At 46.8% G+C, this 23,234-nt stretch overlaps 2 protein-coding genes across 9 annotated transcripts in view; both read left to right on the forward strand.

Annotated features, from left to right (window-relative positions):
* HOATZ (HOATZ cilia and flagella associated protein) overlaps positions 1 to 1,967 on the forward strand; it is a 27,615-nt gene extending 25,648 nt beyond the window's left edge. For 3 of the 4 annotated variants that reach the window (XM_047753210.1, XM_047753212.1, XM_047753211.1), the window contains exon 7: positions 567 to 772. In XM_047753210.1, the coding sequence (XP_047609166.1) occupies positions 567 to 624 (58 nt within the window). In that variant the 3' untranslated portion in view covers positions 625 to 772. Of the gene's footprint in view, positions 1 to 566; positions 773 to 1,903 lie in introns of those variants that run through there. The other variant, XM_047753213.1, reaches the window with a different exon arrangement.
* On the forward strand, positions 1,930 to 22,839 carry LAYN (layilin). Of its 5 annotated transcripts, XM_047753205.1 has the most exons (9): positions 1,930 to 2,463; positions 3,084 to 3,104; positions 6,051 to 6,348; positions 8,156 to 8,239; positions 10,269 to 10,426; positions 16,185 to 16,217; positions 17,076 to 17,159; positions 20,076 to 20,178; positions 22,223 to 22,839. In XM_047753205.1, exons 1-9 carry the CDS (start codon positions 2,379 to 2,381, stop codon positions 22,590 to 22,592), a joined length of 1,236 nt encoding a protein of 411 aa, XP_047609161.1. In that variant the 5' UTR covers positions 1,930 to 2,378; the 3' UTR covers positions 22,593 to 22,839. The 5 variants fall into 5 exon arrangements, with proteins under 5 accessions (XP_047609161.1, XP_047609162.1, XP_047609163.1 ...); XM_047753206.1 differs by lacking the exon at positions 3,084 to 3,104 and having other exon boundaries at positions 1,931 to 2,463; XM_047753207.1 differs by lacking the exon at positions 8,156 to 8,239 and having other exon boundaries at positions 2,202 to 2,463.
* The last annotated feature ends 395 nt before the right edge of the window (positions 22,840 to 23,234 follow it).

Below are 23,234 nucleotides of genomic sequence, written 5' to 3' on the forward strand. Positions count from 1 at the left end.
TTCTATTCTATTCTATTTTATCTTTTTAGGGCTGCATCCATGGCATACAGAGGTTCCTAGGCTAGGGGTTGAATTAGAGCTGTAGCTGCTGGCCTATACCACAGCCACAGCAATGTGGGATCCAAGCCTGTCTGCAACCTAACACTACACACAGCCACTGCAACGCTGGATCCTTAACCCACTGAGCAAGGCCAGGGATCGAACCTGCATCCTTGTGGATGCTAGTCAGATTCGTTTCCTCTGAGCCACAACAGGAACTCCATACCTTCACTTTCTTATATCATCTTCCATCGTGTTCTATCACAAGAGACTGGATGTAGTTCCCCGTGCTGCACAGTAGGATCCCATTGTTTGTCCACTCTAAATGTAATAGTTTGCATCTACCAACCCCAAACTCCCCAGCCATCCCACCCCTTCCCCCCTCCCCCTTGGCTGCTACCTGTCTGTTCTCTATGCAAGACAGTAAATCTTGATTGGAGAAACTCTCGAAAATTGTCTTCATGCTACATTGTGTTCACAACTACAGAGTTCTGTGTATTAGAACTGATTCCTGTTACTGCCAACAGGAAAGTGATTTCAGAGTCAGATAAAAAAGACCGCGAAGAAGTCAAAGCCTTGGACTGATTTGACTGACACATGGAAGAGGTTGGCTCTCTTAGAATCTTCACTTTTGAAACAACCTGCTCATACATCAGGATCACTGGGATCAGTAGAATTAGACTAAAAAAAATAATAAAATGTAAATATGCAACACTTCTAGGAATCTTACCAGTTATTGAATACTTGTGTCTACTTATTAAATACCACTGTATTTGATGCCACACAGTAATCCTCTCTCATCTTATACCTTCTCAAACTCTGCTTTATTTTGTTTTCATTTGAAGGGTATTTCCAGAACTGCTACGTTTGGTTTCTATTATGAATATCACATAAACAAAAAATAGGGGCTTTATTGCCTCAACTTGTAGACCACCAGTGAAAATGATTAATAAGGAAATAGAGATGAAATCCACACAGACATAGGGTGAAGAAAAGCAGAATTGGAAACCATATCAGATGCTGACTCAAGTGCTTCTATTCACCATTATCAGCTTTCTCTTTAGTTGTTTTGATAACCAGGAATTTCTAGAAAGAATATATATTGGACATGACATACATCTCATTTAGACATAAAACAGACTGTAAATGAACTTGCCATGAAGATCGACTCTCCTGCTGATGCTATTTTCTGCATGGCAGAGCTTCCCGTTATTATTAGCTGATACAGAAACCCATCTCCCAGCTGTGCTCAATCTGAGCCTAAAACTCAGAAGTCAGAGGCCCAAATAGTGCTTCTGCCACGCTTCACAAGAGCATGGAGGGCGGGGGAGGCAAGGAAATCAGACCCATCTGCCACCAGTTAGCACATTAGTTTTTGGACAGGAGAGACTCACTTTATTATTTGAATATATTTGAAAACATTTTGTTTCCAACAAGAAACAGAATGTAAAACACCACTATTGTGGGAGTTTCGCAGAAGGAACACGCACTGAGGGCTGGGTTGGTGAGGAAAGCTTTTCCAGAGGAAATGGGGTCACTTTCCTGGGGGAAAACGGAGAGGGTCATCACCCACACCCTTGTGCCCTGCGAAAAGCAGTTTTATTTCCTTGCTGGGCTCTGGGACACCCCTTGGCTTCTGAGAGGGGCACTCCCCTGTTGGCCAGAACTCCAACTTAACCTCCTCTGGACGTTATCCACGCTGTCCAATAACTTGCCTCGCCAGACCCATAACTGTCTGCCTACTTGAGCATCTGTTCACTGCATCCACCATTCCGTTCTCAGATGTAGAACTGGGTGCCTGTACCGCAGCCGGCCGAGCCCCCTCAGGTCTAAGAGTTTGTCTCTCCCGTTGGCCCATCTACAGAGCGTAGGACGTTGGGCGAAATTGTGCATCCGAAAAGTGGCGGCGAGATCTGGTCCTGTCTGTAGCCACAGTGCAGTCTTCATCAGATTTCAGACTGGGAGCTTTCTCGGCCCTGCGCCCTGGGTCAGCGCAGCATCTCCCGCGTAAGCTTGGAGTGGGGCGGAGAGCTGGCTCCCCTCCTCAGCTCGCTCCCCTCGGGCAGGCCGGGTGTCTGGCGCCGGGAGCGCGGGAGGAGGGCGTGGGGGGCGGGCCAGTCGGCCGGGCTGCCCTCCCCGCAGTGACGTCCCAGGGGGCGGAGGGGCGAAGGACTGGCTCCGCGCTCTTCCCGCCTCCTCCGGGTGCCGGGTGTCGGGTCCGTCGGTCCTCGGGAGATGCCGCTGTCGTCCGCGGTTAGAGTTGCGGAGCACGCCGCTGCGAGTCCGCGCACTCCTCCGCCGTAGCACCACGGTCTCGGAAGACGCACTGGAGCCCGGCCATGCAGCCGGGAGCGGCGCTGCAGGCGGTGCTGCTGGCAGTGCTGCTAGCGGGCCCGCCGGGCGCGACGGGTCGCCTGCTAAGCGGTGAGTGCGCGCGCTGGGGCGGGAGCTGGTTCCCGGGCGCGCTCGGCTGCGGAACCCACTGCACCCCACTGCGGCTGACCGTCTTTGGGGCCACAGTGCCTCTTCTCTGGCGCTCCCGCGGAGTGGGTGGAGGGGTGACGCCCTCGCCCCACTAGTGGACTCGGCACTCCTCCGCTTCTAGAGGAGCAATCGCCTGGCAGCTGAGCCTAGCGCCGGTTCCCTGCGTGTCCTGGATCGATCCAAGTCCGTTCCTGTTCCCGGGATACTGGGATACTAGGCTAGGTGGCGCCAGTAGACGCCCCCTCAGTCTGCTCCATTGAGCATGGCAATAGTCACTGGGAACCCCCACTCAGTGCAGGCCACCAACTCCCTGTCCTGCCCACTGAGAAGGTCTCCTCTCCCCGGAGACTGTGGGAATCGTAGGGATTCTGGATCGGCCGTGCGGGAAAAACCATCCTGTTGCTTCTGGTCTCTTCTGCCGGGGAGAGGGTGCCACGATCCGGCGCCTGGAATAAGAGCGCTTAGAGATCGGAAAAGAAGCCTGGTTAGCGCGGGACAAGCCCCGCCTGACTCAGGGGAATGACTCTCTCTGCTTCCTTCCTCCCGTCGTGTCACTGCAGCCTCGGACACGGACCTCAGAGGTTTGTAGTTCTGGCTTCTTGCCGCTTGCATTTGTTCTCTCGCGCGAGCGGGGCGGGGGTTGGATCTTCAAGCCCCCTTCTCGAGTTTCCTCCGCTGGCAACTGATTGGCCAAGAGGGATGGAGGAGAATGAAAACCTCCAGCTCCCTTCTCTGTGCTTCCGAAGCTGAGTGATGGATTCTAAACTTGGTTTCAGGAGCGGAGCGGCAAAAGGGAAAGGTCACCGATTCAGCTCTTTGGGTGAGGGCTGCAAGGGCTCTGTCCTCGGTGGTGGGGAACACAAGCCCCTCCCGCCCTTCCCCTTCCTGCAAAAGAGAAGAGAGACACTTCCTGAAGGCAGGGGAACCAGATGGCTCTGGGCCACCTTCCTGCCCTGGCTCGATCCGCCACTCACTGACGCGCTTGGGATGTGCAGCCAGGCTGGGCCATACAGGAAACTCGTTTAAGGTGTTATGTTTTCCCTGGATAATCCAACGATGGAAAAGTGAGGAATGCCAGTAATTCAACTCCAGGTTGGGGGTTCCTGGGGCTTGTTTGTTTTTCCTCTGCAGCCTCATTTGGAGCCACCTTTAAATGGCTCATAGAAACTGGGCTGGCCCCCCTTCTCCCCAGGCAGCATCTCAGCCACAGCCTCTCTGGCCAGTAGTCCCCAGTCTCTCCAGAACACCTCCTTAATGAGAATGAGAATGCCCTGCTTTTGAGGCCTCTTAATTTACTGATGGATCAGTGGTAGTAGAATTTCTCTATTTAGCAACAGTAGAAAAATGACAGAGAAAGAAGATGCAAAACTTTTACAACTTTTTTTGGGGGGGAGTTGTCTTTTTAGGGCCACATCTATGGCATATGGAGAGTCCCAGGCTAAGGGTCAAATTGGAGCTGTACACCACAATCACAGCAACACGGGATCTGAGCCGTGTCTGCAACCTACACAACAGCTCATGGCAACACTGGATCCCAAACCCACTGAGCAAGGCCAGGGATTGAACCGGCAACCTCATGGATGCTAGTCGGGTTCACTAACCACTGAGCCTCAACGGGAACTCTACAACTTGTTTATTGCGAATTTCTTTACAAAAGTGTTGAAAGAAGAAGTCAGAAATAAGAATTCACAAGAGATTATCTGCATCTGCTCTGTTTCCATTTAAGCACTGAAAAATGCAGTTAACTGTCTACGGCCTTTTGCCCTGTATTCTGGACAGTTTGGGGAATAACAAATGCTGTCTGGCTCCCTGCACAGTTGCAAAACAAATAAGGAAAATGAGAACATTCTATGAGGGCTGGGAAGAGGTTCCCAAAACAAAATCCTTTATTCTTCACTCTGTAGCAGCAATTTACACCCCCAGCCCAAGAACAGGCTCTCCACTGCAAGGGATGCTCCTTGTTGAAATCTGGTTTTCACTTGGACGTATGGATGCAGAAACATACGCTATGTGTCCTGTGGGCTAGGAAGTGGCATGTATTCTGTATTCCTGGCTCCTAGACAGTGCCAGGCACAGAGGGTGTACTCAATACGTGCTGACTGAACAGAGGAGCGATGAAGCTAATGTTTTGGTTCAGCATGGCTTCAGGCACCCAGACACAAACTAGGATGGTGTGTACTGGTGAATGATCTCTTCTTCATCCTCAGAAGAATCCCAACCAAATACCCTAGATGATCTTCAGCCCTTCAGCTGTCAGTCAGATGAGACCCATCACATGGGCTCTCCATGTGATCCGAGCCTGGGGTGGCATGGGGAGCAGAGATCTATGCTTATGGCTGTGACTTTGTAATTAGATCTGGGTTCTGACTCAGGTCATGTGACCTGAAACAAACTACTTCATTTCTCTGAGCCTCAGTTTTCTCATCTGTAAAATGGGGCATAAAAATGCCCACAGCAGAGGATTACTGTGAGCATTCAATGAGATAAAGGATGGATATAGGGAGTTCCCTGGTGGCCCAGTGGTTAAGATTTGGTGCTTTCACTGCAGCAGCCCAGGTGCAATCCCTGGTCTGGGAACTGAGATCCTACAACAAGCCACTGCATGCCACAGCCAAAAGAGAAAAAAAAAAGTTAAAAAAAAAAAAAGGACAGGAGTTCCCGTCGAGGCTCAGTGGGAATGAAATCTGACTAGCATCCTTGAGGACGCAGGTCTGATCCCTGGCCTTGCTCAGTGGGTTAAGGATCTGGCGTTGCCGTGACCTGTGGTGTAGGTCGAAGACGAAGATCAGATCCCACGTTGCTATATGGTGGTGGCATAGGCCAGCAGCTACAGCTCCAATTCGACCCCTAGCCTTGGAAACTTCATATGCCGCTGGTACAGCCCTAAAAAGCCAAAAAAAAATTTTTTTTAAAAAGGACGGATATGAACATAAAAGCCCTTGGTATAGTTCATGCCACATAGTAAGAGTTAATAAACCTTAGCTGTGGTCTTTAGGCAAGATTAGCAGCAGAAAACCTGTGGATCTGATGCTCTTAACTTCTGTTTATACCATTAACTGGGTGAATTCTCAGTCCTGCTACATCGGCAGAGGGTTCCAAGATAGAGTCACTCACACCTGACTTCAGAATGCCTCTCCTCTCTTACTGAAGGAACACAAACAGTGATAACTCCTTTTAAACCAGACTATCCCCTGAGATTCCCTAATGGCTTGAAAGTGTTGTGTGCCTTCAAATGAAACCATAAGTTTCATCTACCGCTGATTTAAAATATTTGCTTTTCAGTAATCCATAATGGAACAAACAAAATATGGAGTTCCTACACAATTTAGGGATCAGACTCTAAATCACTGCGTCTTGGTGCCAGGAGGGATCTGAATTGACTCGGAGAGCCTGAATGACACTGAAACAGCCCACCGATGAGTGGGCACAGTTCCTACTCAGGGACGGCTTCATTCGGATGCCTCTAAGCATCCCTGCTCTGGTACCTTTGGGGGGCACTGAAATAGGGTGGCTTCTGCTTTCTCTAGGGCAGCCGGTCTGTCGCGGAGGAACACGGAGACCCTGTTATGAAGTCATTTACTTCCAGGAGTCTTCTCAAAGACTGAACTTTGAGGAAGCTGGAGCAGCCTGCGGGAGGGATGGGGGCCAGCTCGTCAGCATCGAGTCTGAAGATGAACAGAGACTGATAGAAAAGTTCATTGAAAACCTCCATGCTTCGGATGGCGATTTCTGGATTGGGCTCAGGAGGTCGGAAGAGAAACAGAGCAACAGCACTGCCTGCCAGGACCTTTATGCCTGGACCGATGGCAGCACAGCGACATTTAGGTAAGTGTGCAGAACTCACAGAAGCTAACTCACTTGACAGAACTCAAAAAAAGAGGCAGCCTGGATCCATGGGGCCAGTGAGTGGAGAAGAGAAGGCCCAGGCGGGCAGAGCTCTGAGGGCATAGAAGTACCAACCAAAGCAGTGGGCAAAGCTGGCCAGTCAGCCTTAACTTGGGCCCAACTCATGTTCACGAGCCCAGAAGCACTGTTTCAACGACACGTGGTGCCTGAAGTCAGTGGTTTTGGCTCTCTGACCTTTTGAACTGGAACCCCAGTGAGAGACTGAAGGTCTGTGGGGCTGAAGACTCAAGATAGGGCTCTAGGGAATTCCCGCTGTGGCTCAGCGGAAACGAATCTGACTAGTATCCATGAGGATGGGGGTTCAATCCCGGCCTCACTCTGTGGGTTAAGGATCTGGCGTGGCTGTGAGCTGTGGTGTAGGTCACAGAAGTGGCTCGGATCCAGCATTGCTGTGGCTGTGGTGTAAGCCGACAGCTGCAGCTCTGATTAGACCCCTAGCCCAGGAACTTCCATATGCCGAAGGGGCAGCCTTAGAAAGAAAGAAAAAAGCAAAAGATAGGGCTCCAGACCACAGGGAATTATGATGACGAGCAAGAAATTAGAGCCAAGATCTAATTCTCTGGGTTGGCCGAGGGGGGACTTAGGGAAGCCTGCAGCTGGTAGGACCGGTCTAAACCCACAGCATTGGACTCACTTCACACACCCGCCCCAGCACCGTGGCACTGCCATCGCCCCTGTAAGAAAAGCAGTGACCTAGAAAAACGTCCAAAAATATCAAAGTTAAAAGGGATGTCAGACTGGAAAAATGTTGTAACAAATTGAAAGGTCACTATCTTTTTACAATAGTTTACATAAGTCAATAAAGCACTAAAAGTTTATATAAGTCAATAAAACTACAAAAGATAAAGAGGCAAGGGACCTGAGCAAACAGTTCATAAAGTGGAGAATGTAACTGGTAAACAATAAAAAAAAAAAGTTTAAACTTTCATTTTCAATCAAAAGAATGAAGATTTGGAGTTCCTGTTGTGGCTCAAAGGGTTAAGAACTCGACATAGTGTCTGTAAGGATGAGGGCTCGTCCCTGGCCTCACTCAGTGGGTTAAGCTGCAGTGTAGGTCGTGAATGTGGCTCAGATGCAGCTCAGATCTGGCGTGGCTGTGGCTGTGGCATAGGCTGGCAGCTGCAGCTCTGATTTAACCCCTAGCCCAGGAACTTCCAAAGGAGTTACTTTGCAAAAGGTGATTTTTTTTTTTCTCAGCTACAGATGACAGGGCTTTGCTACACAGTCTTAAGGGCCTGAGTGATGATTCTCTTACTGGGACTTGCACCAAATCTATTTGCATTATTTTTCTCACCACTGATACTTCTAATAATAGGGTCTGATGGATCTTATGGCCTAAGGGGGAAGTCTGCTTATATCACAGCCTAGAACTGCTTCAGAGTCCTTTTCTGCTCTGGACTCCACTCAAAGACAGCGGTCTTTCTTGTCAGCTGCTGTATAGACCAGAGCGGAATTCCCAGGTATGAAATACGCTGCCTCTAGAACCCAAAGACACCAACCATGTGCTATGCTTCCTTCCTCAAATTATTGCAAGATGCAATTATTGTGAGGCAAGTAATTTTACCTTTAATTTGAAATGGATGTCCTGGCATTCCCCAGCACACTAGACAGCTACACATTTTGATGAAGTAGCAGGTCCCTGTATCTTCACAAGTGTTTATTTCCAGCCCTTGGAGCACATGAGTCTTATTAAGGCCTCCAATCCTTGCTCATCTGGTTCATTTAGCATGACGCCAGCAATATGGTGGACCGGTGTGATTTTTTGCAAGATATCCGGGCAGTCTCTCTTCACGTCACATTTTGACAGAGGGTAAGAACGTTAATATCGTCCTGAGGCAAGACTATAAAGGTATACTGTTGTCCATTCCAAATGAATGCAAACTGTTTCTGATTCTCTTTCTAAGAGAGATAAGAAGAATGTGCTCACCAGATCTGCATAGTAGGTGCCTAAGAAAGAGACCACAAATGACACAGCAGCTGCAACTGAGGCTTCTGCTTGGCTGAGTTTGTGCTCCTCCAGTGTCAACCTTCAGGATCTGCCTGGTTTTTGCAGGAGTCAGACGAGGGAATGACCTAGAGAGATGATGTGAATGCCATCCTTGCATTCTCTAAGTCTTTCAGGGTGGCACTACTTTCTGTCACCTTCGCCTGGATAAAATATTGGGTTTTTATTTACTGTCTTGAAGAGGATGGGGAAGAATCCCATTTCAGAGGCTTCTACTTGCTCTTTTTCACTGTTACAGCTCATACCCCAGAGCTTTTCAATTCATATATCTGGGGGCTAGGGAATGACCACTGTATGGGTCCCACTGTGAGCTGATCCTGGGGCAAAACTCTATTTAATATTTGGCCTCAATGTGTTCCCACTCAAATGGGTAACCTTAATGACACTTCAAGTCTTTGGGTATCCATGTTAATTTACACCCTGTGTCCAACAACCCTTGTAGTGTGTGGGTATTCCTCTTTTCCCCAGTGTATGGTTACTCAGTAAATGGTCATAGATCCCTTTGGGAGAATAGTGGAAATGACCACGTGCATCTATCATGGTGTTGCAAGGTGTCCTCCTTCTAGCACTGAGTTCCAAGGCTGAAAGCTGGATCAGGTGCAGACACTAGATGCCAGGCATAATATTTCATCCAATCCATCATCTGTGGAAAAAAAATAGCATAAAGCCATGAGGCCAGCAGGGAGGAGAACAAGGCAAGTAGGAGGTCCACCAACAGAGTTGGAAAAGGTCTGGAGGTGACTAAAGAGACGCAGAGTCCAGCCCCCATCAGGATCCCAAGCTGTCCACACAATGTCCAAGCAGCGTTGCAGGCTCAGGTATTGTCCAGGCAACTTCAACCCAGCAGGTGCAGCAGAGGGTTTTCCTTGGGGTGGACCGCAGCCTAAGTCTCAAGCAGGGCCATACTGGGTCTACTAGGAACACTGTCTCATGGCTGTCTCCTGAGGAGGGGCTCTGACAAGAGTGAGGCAGGGCCCAGCTGAAGAGTCTGAGCATCAGGGCGAGATCTGGGCCGCTGAAGGAAAGTGCTTTAGGTGGGTAACCGGGCTGACAACAAAGCCCAGCCCTGAGTCAGCACATGGGGCAGGTGCTCGAAGCATTTAGACGATCTATGGAATTCAAGGCTCTAACCTGGCACCCACATATCCAACTGAGTGGCAGCACCACTGAATTCCAAATGCCATTGGGGCTGCTAATGCGCCCCGTCCAGGAGCTGGAGAGACAAAAACAAGAAGTCAGACAGCTGAGGCTGACAGGCTCAGCAGCCTGATGAAGGGGAAAAAACTTAGAAACTGACAATGACGATGTGGGCCTCCTGCTCTTGTCCCCACCCCCCTCTCCTGCTTTGAAGTCTCTACATTTTGGAGAGTCTTGCTCAGATGCTTGAAATTGCTATCCACTCCTCAGCACTAGGAAGGCAGCCGTGGCTGTAGAAAAGCATGGGGAGATGGGAACAGGGCCAGCTGGGGATGAGATGAGCCATGCCCCTTCTTAGTGCATCTGAGTCCTTAAAAAGAGAGAAACAAAACCCAGTTAGCCAAAAGCAAAAAAGAAGTAAGCTTGTCCAGACTGGCCCCACTGGTGGCTTTTTCTCATAATTACTTTGCAGACGTCGCATGGTAATATATTCGTCCTGCAAAGAGTCTGTGGCAAATGCCAGATGATTGATTGTGATGTCCATATTAGAAAGCAGGGTTCTCTTTATTGGCGGCACTTCAATCCCCCCCACCACCTTCAGTTCCTGGCTCAGTGGAACATGATAGAAAAACAAAGGTTTTGATCTTCTTGTGGTAGCCTTCTGCAGCTGGCTCCACTGATGGCCCCTTTCCTGCAGGAACTGGTATGCGGATGAGCCTTCCTGTGGCAGCGAGGTCTGCGTGGTCATGTACCATCAGCCATCAGCACCCGCCGGCATCGGGGGCCGCTACATGTTCCAGTGGAACGACGATCGATGCACCATGAAGAACAATTTCATCTGCAAATATTCCGAGGGTAAGGAATCCTCTCCCAAGTTATGTGGCTGAATTCTCAACCTCCTCTCTCATTTCATAAGCAGCCGCTGATTCCAGGAATTGTGTTCTCTGAGAAAGCTTGTTGCAAATGGCCAGCAGCATTAAACACTGGGATTTGTTGTTTTGTTGTTAAGAAGTGAATGTATTAGCATAGGACACTTGTGAAAGATACAAGTGGCAGGCAAGAGAGCTCCGCCCCAAGAACTAAGTGGGCTCCACTTTTATAATCAAAGGAAAAGCGGGCTGGGGGGGAGAAGACCTTTGTAAAGGTGTTGCCGCAAAATGGGGCACAAGAGGGTGGTCATGTCCATGGCTCCTGGGACAGCCCACCAGGTGAAGGTCTTTGGCTTTGTGCAGGAAAGAATTCAGGAGCCAGCCACCGCAAAGGGAAAGCAGGCTTACTGAGAGAGCTACGCATTTCATAGGCAGCATGCATTCCATAGGCTGGATATGGTCTGTCTCAGAAGGCAGGAATAGCACAGGGAGTCTTGTAAAGGGAGAGGTAGTGATACTTCCTCTCTGAGCAGTAATTCTAGCAAAGGAGAGAGGGATTAGATGCTAAGAAAAGTGATGAAAAAAATGAAAGGGTCTAATTTATGTATGATAAGGCAAGAATTATGAGAACTTCAAGAAATGAAAAGCCCTCTATGTGGACAACTACAATTCTCTTTTAAATTATTTTTTAAAGTTTTATGATGGAACATGATGAAGGATAATGTGAGAAAAAGAATATATATATATATATGTATATATATATATATGATTGGGTCACTTTGCTGTACAGTAGAAATTGATAGAACACTATAAATCAACTATAATGGAAAAAATTACGATCATAAAAAAATTAAAAAATTTTTTTAAATAGATAAAGTTAAAAAAATAAAGTTTTATGGAAGTCCAGTTGATTTACAGTGCTGGACATTCTGCTGTACAACAAAGGGATTCAGTTATACATATACACTTATCCATTCTTTTTCAGATTTTTTCCCATACAGATTATCACAGAATATTGGGTAGAGGTCCCTGTCCTATACAGCAGGTCCCTGTTGGCCAGTCATTCCATATAGCTCAGTGTGCATATGCTAATCCCAAACAAGTACAATTCCTAGTCTTTCTGCATGTGAGGTTGTACACTGGAGGAGCTTGGAATAAAGAAGTATCGAAGGAAGCTGGCCATTGTATCTGCGAGGCTTCTCCCAGCCATGTGACGTTATTTTCTGGGACTTTAAGGAAACAGAATAATGACCAGAGGAGGCAGATGATACAGTACATCAATTCTACTGGCACTGGGTGGAGAGCAGTCACGGTGATCGGCAGGCTTACCTCCTTAGGCCACCCTTTGTAGAAATGCCTTGCAGATTCAAATGGCATTTGCTTCTACATCTGTTCGGGGTTTTGAATTGGCTAAAAGTCTGGAGTCTCACTGTGCTGGGGTTTCCCAAACTCCTCCACTGGACGGACTCCATTAGGATGTAAACACTAAGTAAGTTCTGATCTGTCACTGAAGTTTCTCACCTCCCTGAAGCCAACAGCTTGACCTCATTTCTGCATCCCTTCCTGACAGAAGTAGAATGACGAGTTGGTTACATCTAGTTGGAGACTAAACAATCCTGTCATCTTTAAATTGTTTGCCCTTGACTATGCTTTTACTGCTGAAGTGGTTTCCCCCCTGCCCCTCTTCACCCCCTCAGACGAACGCCTCTCCCCAGAGACCTGGCCTCCTCCACCACATAGCGTTGTCTCAGGCAGGGAGGTGGCAAGGACCCAGGCTGGCCTAGCAGGACACCTTTATAGAGCAGTGAAAGCCAGGCACTTAGTACAAACTGGTTGCCCAACATGTTTGTTCATTGTATCCTGTTCTCTTCATGATTTAAAATGTTGTACATCTTAAACAGTTTTTGAACTGTGACATTTAGACAGTTGCCTTCTTAGTTTTTTATTTTTGGACTTTGAACCTAGTTAGGTTTTGTTTTGTTTTGTTTTAGGGCCACACCCCGCAGCATATGGAAGTTCCCAGGCTAGGGGTCTAATCAGAGCTGCAGCCACTGACCTATGCCACAGCCACAGCAACACCAGATCCAAGCTGCATCTTTGACCTACACCACAGCTCTCAGCAAATGCCAGATCCTTAACCCACTGAGTGGGGCCAGGGATTGAATGCACGTCCTCATGGATACCAGTTAGGTTCCTTACTGCCAAGCCACAACAGGAACTCCTAGTTAGTTTTTTTTTAAGTCATATTCTTTATCAATGTTGCAATTGCCTTTATTAGACTCAGTTCTGGCAGGAAAAATCAGGCACACTCAAAGCATTTAATGAGAAGAGTGTAATAAAATGCTATTTGCAGAGGTGCAGGCACAGAGCAGGAAATGGTGAGGTACCCAGGGAGTAGCCACAATGGGAAGCTGATATGACCTCCAGGCACCAGGGAGCAAGGGAAGGGAATGGTTTTAGCAGAATTCAGAAAAGGCTTGGAGTCTCGGAAGGGGAGCCACCCAACAGGAGTTGTAACCAGAGAATGCAACTACTGTCAACCACAGTGATGTGGGCAGGGGGCCTGGAGAATAACTACCAGGACCCCTCTCTTCTCTACCCTCTAATCTCCCACCTCTGCCTCCTATTGGTTAAATCCAATCAAAAGCCAAAGGACAAGGGAGCCCCAAGACACAGACCATAGAGGTCAGCCTCCCAGGGCACAGAAAAGGACCAAGCATAGATCCAGCAGTGGGAGGTAGGCACGTGGAGAAAAACTAACTCATTGCCTTTCTGTGCCATCCCCGCATCCTCAGGGCAAGGTCACACACTTCAGCATGCCCTAAAGGAACTGATCAGACCCTTGCCTCTCTCCAGCCCCCGTTCTCACCAAGGACTCCTCCCCCATCTCATTCCCCTCTGCACCCTCGGAAGTTTCCCAAGAGCTCTCAACTGCTGTTTCCAGTGCTTGCAACACCCTTCCCTCTTTCCCCTTCCCTCTCCTTCTCAGCCGTCAGGTTCAGGTTAAACATCACCTTCTCTCATAACAGCTAAGTGCAATAGGCGATCCTGGATTGGACCCTGGACCTTGATGACGACCATGATGACTGACAACAATGATGATTAGGACAATTGGGAGAATCTAAATAAGATCCATAGATCAGATAATACTGTACATACCAATGTCAATAGTCTTGGTTTTGACCATCATACTACAGTTATGTTAGAGTATGCCCCCCTCCTTTTAACTACACATTGAAGGATTAAGAGTCAAGGGTAAATATACCTGCAACTTATTCTCAGGAAAAAAGTTATGCATGTGTCTGTATGTGAATATATACACATGTGTGTGTGTGCATGCATAGATTTAGATAAAGATATAGACATATAGATATATATATAGAGAGAGAGACAAACAGAAACAGAGAATAATTTTATAAACAAAATATGATAGGGAGTTCCCGTTGCAGCACAACGGAAACTAATCCAAGTAGTATCCATGAGGATGTGGGTTCAATCCCGGGCCTTGCTTGGGGGGTCGGGGTTCGGCGTTGCCATGAGCTGTGGTATAGGTGACAGACGCAGCTCTGATCCCGAGTTGCTGTGGCTGTGGTGTAGGCTGGCAGCCACGGCTCCGATTAACCTCTAGCCTGGAAAATTCCGTATACTTTGAGTGCAGCCCTAAAAAGCATACACACACACACACACACACACACATACATATATATGATAAAATGATAACATTTGGGTGGAGTATATATGATAATTCTCTGTGCTAGTCTTGCAAATTTTCATAAATCTGAAATTATTTCTGAAAACGAGTTTACAAAACTCACTTCCTCTGGGAAGCATTCCAGGGCCCCTCAAAACCCAATTGAGCGTTCCTCCTATGACTGTCATAACACCTCACATACACAGTACTTTCACTGTCTGCTTACAAGTTTGTGCCCTTCACGATGTGGTCGGTGTCAGGTCTGGAAATACACATTGGACCAATTAATCCCTGCACTTGATGGGCTAAGGGAAAGTCCCCCAGAATGGTTCCAACAGGATGGCATGCCATCCCATTACACCAGAGGGCAAGGGACTGGTTGAAAGATAGCATCTACACCTGGATTTGATGGCATGACCACATAGGTGGGTGGCATGCTAGCCAGATCTGAATGCTCGATTACTCCTGGGTGTGCTGAAGGCATAGATGCCTTCAGTGGAAATCAGAGACAAATCATCAGAGGCAGTGTGTCACAGACCATTGCAGCAATTGATAGAATGATGCATTAACTGGCCATATTCACTGCAGTTTTGCCCAGTGGGTTGAATTATGGAGGAACAAGAGAATGACTAGATTGTGTAATGTCATTAAATATATGATACATTGTAATACATCACAAATTAATAGGTATTAGTATTCCCCTGTACTTTCATATTTTATAGCCATCCTGTAGAATATAAAATATAAGCTCCTCAGTGGGCTGGGACTATTTTTCATGTGCTATTGTTATCTCTAATACCTAACACAGAGTTTGTCTCCTTCTGATTTTAAATTCAATTTTAAATTTTTTAAATTCAAATCCCAGTACAGCTACTTATTAGCTTTGAGATTTGAGCAAGTTTTTTAATCTCCCTGTACCTCAGCCTCTTTGCGTACGAAATCAGAACAGCACCTACCTCATGAGGCTGTTATCAGGATAAGCTGTGTTTGTCTTTATAAAACATTCAGAACATGATGGTGTTTCTATCATACAACAGGCATTATGTAGGTACTTTTTTCAATAAATAGATGGATTCACATCACCTCTTATGGGAAGATGATTAAAAGTTCCCTTTCTGAATAAAACTTCAGAATAGCTTTGACATCCTGGCCTTAGGACTCTGAATTCTAAAATTTTGACCTTGGAGTTACCACTGTAGTGCAATGCGGTTGGCAGCCTCTTGGGACCCCTGGGTCGCAGGTTCAATCCCTGGCCTGGTACAGCGGGTTAGGGATCTGATGTTGTCACAGCTGCGGCTCAGCTCTGATCCCTGGCCTGGGAACTCCATATGCGGTGGGGGCGGCCCAAAATGAAAAAAATTAAAATAAAAAATAAATTAAAATTTGACCTTAAGGACTCTGACACTATGAAGCCCAGAGCATCTGATCAACATAAGAGTCACTGCCAATACAAGAGGCTGACGTACTTTCAGCCAAAGGCAAAAACATTAATGTAGGTTGACTGTGCAAGGGCTCTTAGAAACACTTCATATGACTCAGGGCTCTAAATTACCAGGCTCTGCCTTGGGGCCGACCATGTCCACTTACTCCCCAGCTATTTCCACTGCTTTGAGAGCAGCATTTGTTGCATTAAAACAATCCAGGTTGCTTGGGTTGCTTTAAAACAATCCAGGCCTGGGTGTATCCAGGGAGGAGTACAGATTGTGGTTGAAACCAGATCAGCCATATATTGATAAGCATCGAAGCTGCATAATGGTACATGGGGGTAACTGATACCGATCTTTCCATTTTTGTGTATACTTGGAAATTCTCATATGTGGAAGTTTTAAAATACTTTTTAAAAAAGAAAAGAAGTCCCCAAGGAAATCTGGGGGAAGGCTAGTCTTTGTGTAGAAGTGATTCTCTCGACTTGCCCACCTGGTCCCTGGTATCAGAAAACACTAACTAAAGTTTATCAGATGAGCAAATACATGGATGCCATGCTCTGGCCAATTTCATTCAGATGGCACAGAGATTTAGTTAACACTCTCATTCTTGTTTCTTTCTGCTACAGAGAAACCAACAGCTCCTCCTACAAGGCCTGGAGGTAAGAGTGTCATTTGTGATTTGAGTTAATTTGTGCTGCTTCACAGCCCTTCTTCATAGGTTTAGAACCGCATGCTCCTGAGACCAGATTATTCAGTGAAAAGACCCCTAGAGTTAAGCCTGGCCTTTTCCATGGCTCTGTGCCCCACCCGCCCGTGCCCAGCAGTTCATTAATCTCACTCTCTAGTGCTGTCTTTCTCTCAAATATCTGAAAAGAGCTGCAAATTCAGTATGGGATGTTCCTTGGCAATTATTGACAAGATGAAAGGAATAATTCAATCTAATGAGTCAAGAAGTGAGCCAGGAATTAACATCGTGGCGCAGCGGAAACGAATCCAACTAGGAATCATGAGGTTGCGGGTTCGATCCCTGGCCTCACTCAATGGGTTAAGGATCCAGCGTTGCCATGAGCTGTGGTGTAGGTCACAGATGCGGCTCAGATCTGGCGTTGCTGTGGTGTAGGGCGGCAGCAACAGTTTTGATTAGACCCCTAGCCTGGGAACCTCCATATGCCACAGGTACGGCCCTAAAAAGACATAAAGACCAAAAAAAAAAAAGTGAGCCAAAGTGATGAGTTACGGTCCTAGAAGTGAGCACCTTAGCACTTTAGGGGCCTTGATGCCAGCTGCCCCCTGGGCGTGTCTGTACATGACTCTTGGCAGCAAGAGTCGGGCCAGAAAGACAAAGACAAGGAAACTTCTAGGCCAGCAAATTCAACTCTTCAGTTTTTTGTACATGTAAATGACACTGGTCACATTGCCATTGCTTGTTGGCATCCCACCCCCCTGGTAGGACCTCAGGGATTATCAGGATTATGGTGACTTTCTCCAGATTCTCAAGTCCAGGGTTCTCTCTCCAGGTGAAACAACAGAGCCAGCAACACCCAGACTTCCAGAAGACACAGAGAAAGAAGAGGCCACAGGAACATTGAAAGAAAGCAGTGGTATGTCCGGAACTCTGTCGGGGGAAAAAGAGACCAGACTCTCCTGATCACAGACGACCCGCGGTTACATACCCTACCTTGTTCTTTCCTACTTAAAAATGGAACCAGGAGTCCCCTGGTGGCCTAGCAGTTAAGGGCTCAATGTTGTCACTGCTGTGGTATGGATTTGATCCTTGGCCTGGAAATTTCCACATGCTATGGGTATGGCCCCAAAAAATAATTTAAAATTTTTAAAATAAAAATGGAACCAGACAGGGCACTTGTAAAAACTGCATTAAATGTAAGATTTTGTCAGCTAAATAGCTAAGACAACTGGGCCTATTAGACTAGATGGGAGGAAAAAAAATCTGCTTGAAGACAGTCAGAGCCCTGAGAACCACCCAGTAGTTGGGGGGACGGGGGTGGTGAATTATTGAATAGACGTAGGGAAGGAAGAGCAGAAAGACCCAGACCATGAGGCGTAACATCCTTGATTAACATTCGCTTATGAAACAAATAGAGAAATGGGCAAAAACATTTTAAAAGTTAAATCATAAAAGATACAATGGAATGATAAATTGGAGCACTAATGGACTTTCAACCTTGACTCTCACGCTGAGTTTCAAGAGGAAGAGTCAGCCGGTTACCAGATTTATCCTGTTGATCATTTCATAATGTATGCAAATGTTAAGTCAATATATAATTCACCTGAAACTAACATAGTATTATAACAAGATTTCAATTAAAACAAAAAAGAGAGGCATATAGGTGTTTTTATCATTGGGCCACTTTTTTAAAAAACGCTTAATTTTTCAGCTTAGTCATTGGCATAATGAAATTAATAACATTTTTCTCACCTACCTGAGAGCATTACTGTGTCCGTTAAATGAAACAGGCTATTGAAATAGTGCAATTCAGTTCTGACACCAGCCACCCCAAGTTAGCACAGACCCTGTAGGTTAAGGTCTGTAGACTGCCTTCCCTCATTTCAGCTCTCAGCCACCAGTTCAGGGGTCCCCAGGCCACCTGCACTTCTAATCAACTGGCTGCAATTCCAAGGAGTGCCCATGACCCCATCATATTGAATAATTCAGCAGAACAACTCACAGAACTCAAACAAACACTATACCTCTGACTGGATTTTATTATAAAGGATACAGATCAGGACCAGCCAAGTGAAGAAACTCATAAGGTGAGATCTGGGAGGGTCCCAGATGGGGACTCTGTGTCCTTTCCCTGGGGAACCAGAATGCCTAGTCACCCTCCTGGCACATCAATGTGTTCACCAACCAGAAGGCTCCACTGAGCTTTGGAGCCTTTGGAGACAGCAGAGATTTTACTGAGCTGTCATTACATAGCACAGATGATTTCATCACTGGCCGATTGTTGTTGGCCACATAACTGAACCAGGCCCCCAGACCCCAATCTCTCCCCACCAGCCCCCATCCTGAGACATCTCTGTCAACATTAACTCTGATCTGGCCTGAGGGGCTCCTGAGTAACAAAATCACTCCTATTACCTGAGACATCCCAAAGATTTAGAGCTCCCTTCCTAGGAACCAGGGACAAAAGCTGGTCAAATTCTCTATTAGAAAGCAGATGAAGTATGTGAAAATGCACTGAAAAGAGGGCAAAGTGCTACACTAAGGTGGGTGGCATTTTATTGCTCATTGGTATGATGGTGGTATTTATAGTGGGGTTTGGTTTGTTTGGGGTTTTGGGGGATGGCTGTCTGGTTTGCAACTTCACAGGAAAGCAAAACAAGAGCTTCTGTTTTGGGGTGAGTTTATTTTTCTCTTTCTAGGGCCACACCTGCAGCATTTGGAAGTTCCCAGGCTAGGGGTCAAATTGAAGCTACAGCTGTCGGCCTATGCCACAGCCACAGCAACACCACATCCAAGCCACATCTGTGACCTACACCTCAGCTTGTGGCCACACTGGATCCTTAACCCACTGAGTGAGGCCAGGGATCGAACCCGAATCCTCATGGATAATAGTTGGGTTCTTAACCCACTGAGCCACAGGGGGAACTCCAATAAAGTCCAGTGATTTTTTTTTTTTTTTTTTTGGCCACCCTGAAGCATTTGGTGTTCCAAGCCTCAGATGAACAATGCTGGATCCTTTAACCCACTATGCCAGGTTGGAGATCAAACCTGGTGTCCTGGTGCTGCAGAGATATCGCCAATCCCATTGTGCCACATCAGGAACTCCACAACAGATTCTGGATAGTCGGGAATCTTGCACCAGTGGGAGTAGGAAAGGGGTCAGTCCCCCAACCTTGATTCTTCCCAAAGCCCCTTGAGGGGTCTAACATTTAAGGACCGAAAAGATCAGGATGGCACATCTCTAAGTGCCTACCAGAGTCACTGCTCCTGGGCCCAACTGGATCCAGTTAGTCTCAGCCAGAAATGTTGAGATGTTTCTAAAGTCTGATTCACTTAATTTATGGGACCGTCTCTGTCCTGGTAATACTCCTTAGACTTCTGGCTTGCTTCTTTTTCCCTCCCTGTCTCAAAGCCCACCTTAGAATTCACTATTTCTGACAGAAACACCAGCACCCCAAGCAGCCTCTGCTTGGTTAATGGAGAGGAAGGACAAGGAAAGAAAGAGGAGTTCCCATTGTGGCTCAGTGGGTTAAGAACCTAACACAGTGTCCGTAAGGATGCAGGTTTGATTCCTGTCCTCACTCAGTAGGTTAAAGAATCCAGCATTGCTGCAAGCTGCAGTGACAGTCATGGATGTGACTCGGATCTGGCATTACCATAAAAGGGGAAAAAAAGAAAAGAGAAAATCTCTTGTGTCTGAAAAAATTTCACAATTAACAAAATTCCTTCTAGAAGGTGCTCCTCAGAATACTCTGTGTTGATTGTACTTGAAGCCTATTTGGAAGTATACAGAAGCATCACTAATGCTGATTATGTGTGCTTTTCTTTTCAGAAGCTGCCTTGAATCTTGCCTACATCCTAATCCCCGGCATCCCGCTTCTCCTCCTCCTTGTGGTCAGCACAGGTGTATGTTGGGTTTGGATCTGTAGAAGGAGGCAAGTAAAACCTTCATCACGTAAACCTCTGTGTTCTCTGAATGCTGAGACTTGGACTTCAACAGAAGCCAAAGCAGTTCCAAGAGGATCACCATTGCAATTTTTTTTTTTCTTTTCAGGGTCACACCTCCAGCATATGAAAGTTCCCAGGCTAGGGGTCGAAAAGGAGCCGCAGTTACGGCCTACACCACAGCCACAGCAATTTGGAATCCAAGCCTCATCTGCAACCTATGCCACAGCTTGTGGCAATGCCAGATCCTCAACCCACTGAGAGAGGACAGAGATCGAACCTGAATCCTCAGGGAGACTAGTTGGGTTCTTAACCCACTGAGCCACATAAGAACTCCATCACTACTGCAGATATGAGCATAAGTTCTCTGATGGGCTCAGGGCACTCAGAAGTACTAAGAACTGTGATTAAAAGAGTGATCTTACATTCTTCAACTTTTTTGATGGAAGATTTAATTTAAATTTTTTTGGCTGAGCCTGAGGCATGTGGAAGTTCCTGGGCCAAGGACCGAACCACTGCAGTGACAACGCCGGATCCTCAATCCACTGCATCCATTGCACTGCAAGGGAACTCCCAAAGATTTTCAGTGACTTGAGGGGTAAAATTGTGTCATTCACCTGTGTATCCACACATCACTCAACTAAGTGCCCTCATGCATGTATGCTCTCCCACCAAAAATGTTTGTTGGGTGAGTGAAGAAAGGAATAGCAAGCCCAGTGAAAACAAGTGTTCCGAAGCCTGCTGGCAGACCTCTGAAACTCAACCACTTAATTCAAAATGAAATAGCCAATTTCTTTTAATTGGCTTTTCTTTTGATTGAATACACAAAGTAGATTGCTACAAAATAGCTACACTAAGTAGCTTAGAGCACCTCTTTTAATGGATCACTGCCATCATTTTTGAGGTACCCAGAGCCCTCCTCAGCTACCTTTTTATCCTCCATCATCATGGTACATATAGAGAAGAAGGCTGGTATTGCCATTTTACAACAGGAAAACAAAGATACAGTTTAAGATTTGACTCCTTTTGATGACCAATTTAAATCAGTAAGATTCCAATGTAAACCCTATTTCATGGAATAATAACTTCCTTATATGATTATTAGAAGAATTAGAGCAGTTTATACATGCAGAACCAGTATCCTGTAAGCACTCAAAAATGTTATCTCTTACTATGAGCATTTTTACTAGCTAATGCCTTTTAATCTAAAAACTGAAATCAATTCAAAACATCGTATATATTTTCTAACTTCTTACTCTGTGGTTGGTTCTTGATTTCCCTTCCTTACTCTATTTAGCACCTCACCCCAATGTGGAAATTATGACTTGGAAGCTGGAATCTATTTCATGGGTGTTTAACCTTTTCTGTGCCAAAGACCCCTGTAGCCTCTGAGCCCCCTCTCAGAACAATTTTTTTAAGTGAATAAAATAAACCACTTTGGATCACAAGGGCAGCAATAATACTGATATGTAGTTCCGCAAAATATTTCCAAAACTGAATGTGAAACAGTCATACATGTGCTTCTTTATTTAGTGGTGGGCAGAATTATCATAATATTGAAGGAGAGATGCGCTTAAAATATTTTCAGGCATCTTAAGTAGTAACTGTAATGTGGTATGGAAATATTCATGATTTCTGTTGGTGATCAAGTCAAAGAGATGGCTGGTTCTGCGCAGGCTGATTGCCCACTTTTCGATTGAAGGACAGGTTAAATTTCACTCAGAGATGGATTTTTTTTTTTTTTTTAATGTGGCATTTTCCCCCATGCAGTTCTATCCGCGGACCCTCTGTGGCCTCTGGGAACCCCAGGGTCACCGCCTCGGTTCTGTGCCCTGGCAGCAGTGGATGTTAGAGACATAGCAACACTTTCCTGTTTTTGTTCCCGCCCCAAGCCGAAGCCTTGACCCGTAGGTCTAGGCAGGTGAGAAGTGCAGCTTAGTGACTGCCCAGGATGACGTCCCCCTGCCTGGCCAGGGGACACAGGGATATTCTCAGGCCCCTGGACTGCTCAGCCCTAGTTCTCCTTCCTCCTAGGAAACGGGAGCAGCGGGAACCCAGCCCCAAGGAGCAGCGCCCCACCTGGCCCGCCCCTCCCCACGGGGACAGCCGGGACCTAGAGGTTTACGAGGTGATTCGGAAACAGAGCGAAGCCGATCTAGCCGAACCCCGGCCGGACCTGAAGAACTTTTCATTCCGAGCGCGCTCGGGAGAGGCCACTCCCGATGCGGACGCTGTGTCTTGTGACTATGACAACGTGGCTGTGAACCCCTCCGAAAGCGGGTTCGTGACGCTGGGGAGCCTGGAAAGCGGCTTTGTGACCAACGACCTTTACGAGTGCTCCCCGGACCGAGCCGGGAGGAGCAAGGAGGCCGGGTGGGTGGAGAATGAGATATATGGTTATTAGGATGCAGGGACAAAACTGGCAAAGAAGAGGGAAGCAAACGTGTCCCGTTTCCTAGAAGAAGAAAAACAGGTCTATGAAAGGGCTCAGAGCAGGTCCTGGACGCCAGCGTGAGATCCCCGCGGCCCCTGGTGGAGCCCCATTCTGGGCTGTATTCCTTCGCCCGGCCCCTCACCCAGCCGGAACTTCCAAGAAAGCGCCTTGCCCAGAGTCTAGCGCAGAGCAGAAAATAAATACTTGGTTGTTATAACTGACTTTCAAGGGGCAGTGCTTTCATGGGGCGGGGTTGGCCCTGCCTGTGGCACTTGGGAAACCAAACTCTTGGTTCTGTTTCTCTGGAAACAGCATCGCACAGCATCACAAAGAGACAGAAATTACAGAAGCCTTTCAAAGCCCACGGATGCTAGCATTGGGCTCCCTATGCATCTCAGCAATTCTTAAATCTGTTTTTTTTTTTTTCCTCAAAGAATCAAATCAAATAAAAAGCAGGAAACAGAATGTTAGTCCGCCTGTGTCTGTGTCTACAGCCCTTCCTCTGCCTGTGGCCTCCAGCAACCTTGTTTTCTTTCTCCTGACATCCAAACTTAGAAATAGCTAACTTGGAAACACTTAAGAAACTAAAAATGAAGTTTGAATCTAGGCTTC

The sequence above is a fragment of the Phacochoerus africanus genome, chromosome 11 (assembly GCF_016906955.1).
Source record: "Phacochoerus africanus isolate WHEZ1 chromosome 11, ROS_Pafr_v1, whole genome shotgun sequence".
Classification (NCBI taxonomy): Eukaryota; Metazoa; Chordata; class Mammalia; order Artiodactyla; family Suidae; genus Phacochoerus; species Phacochoerus africanus.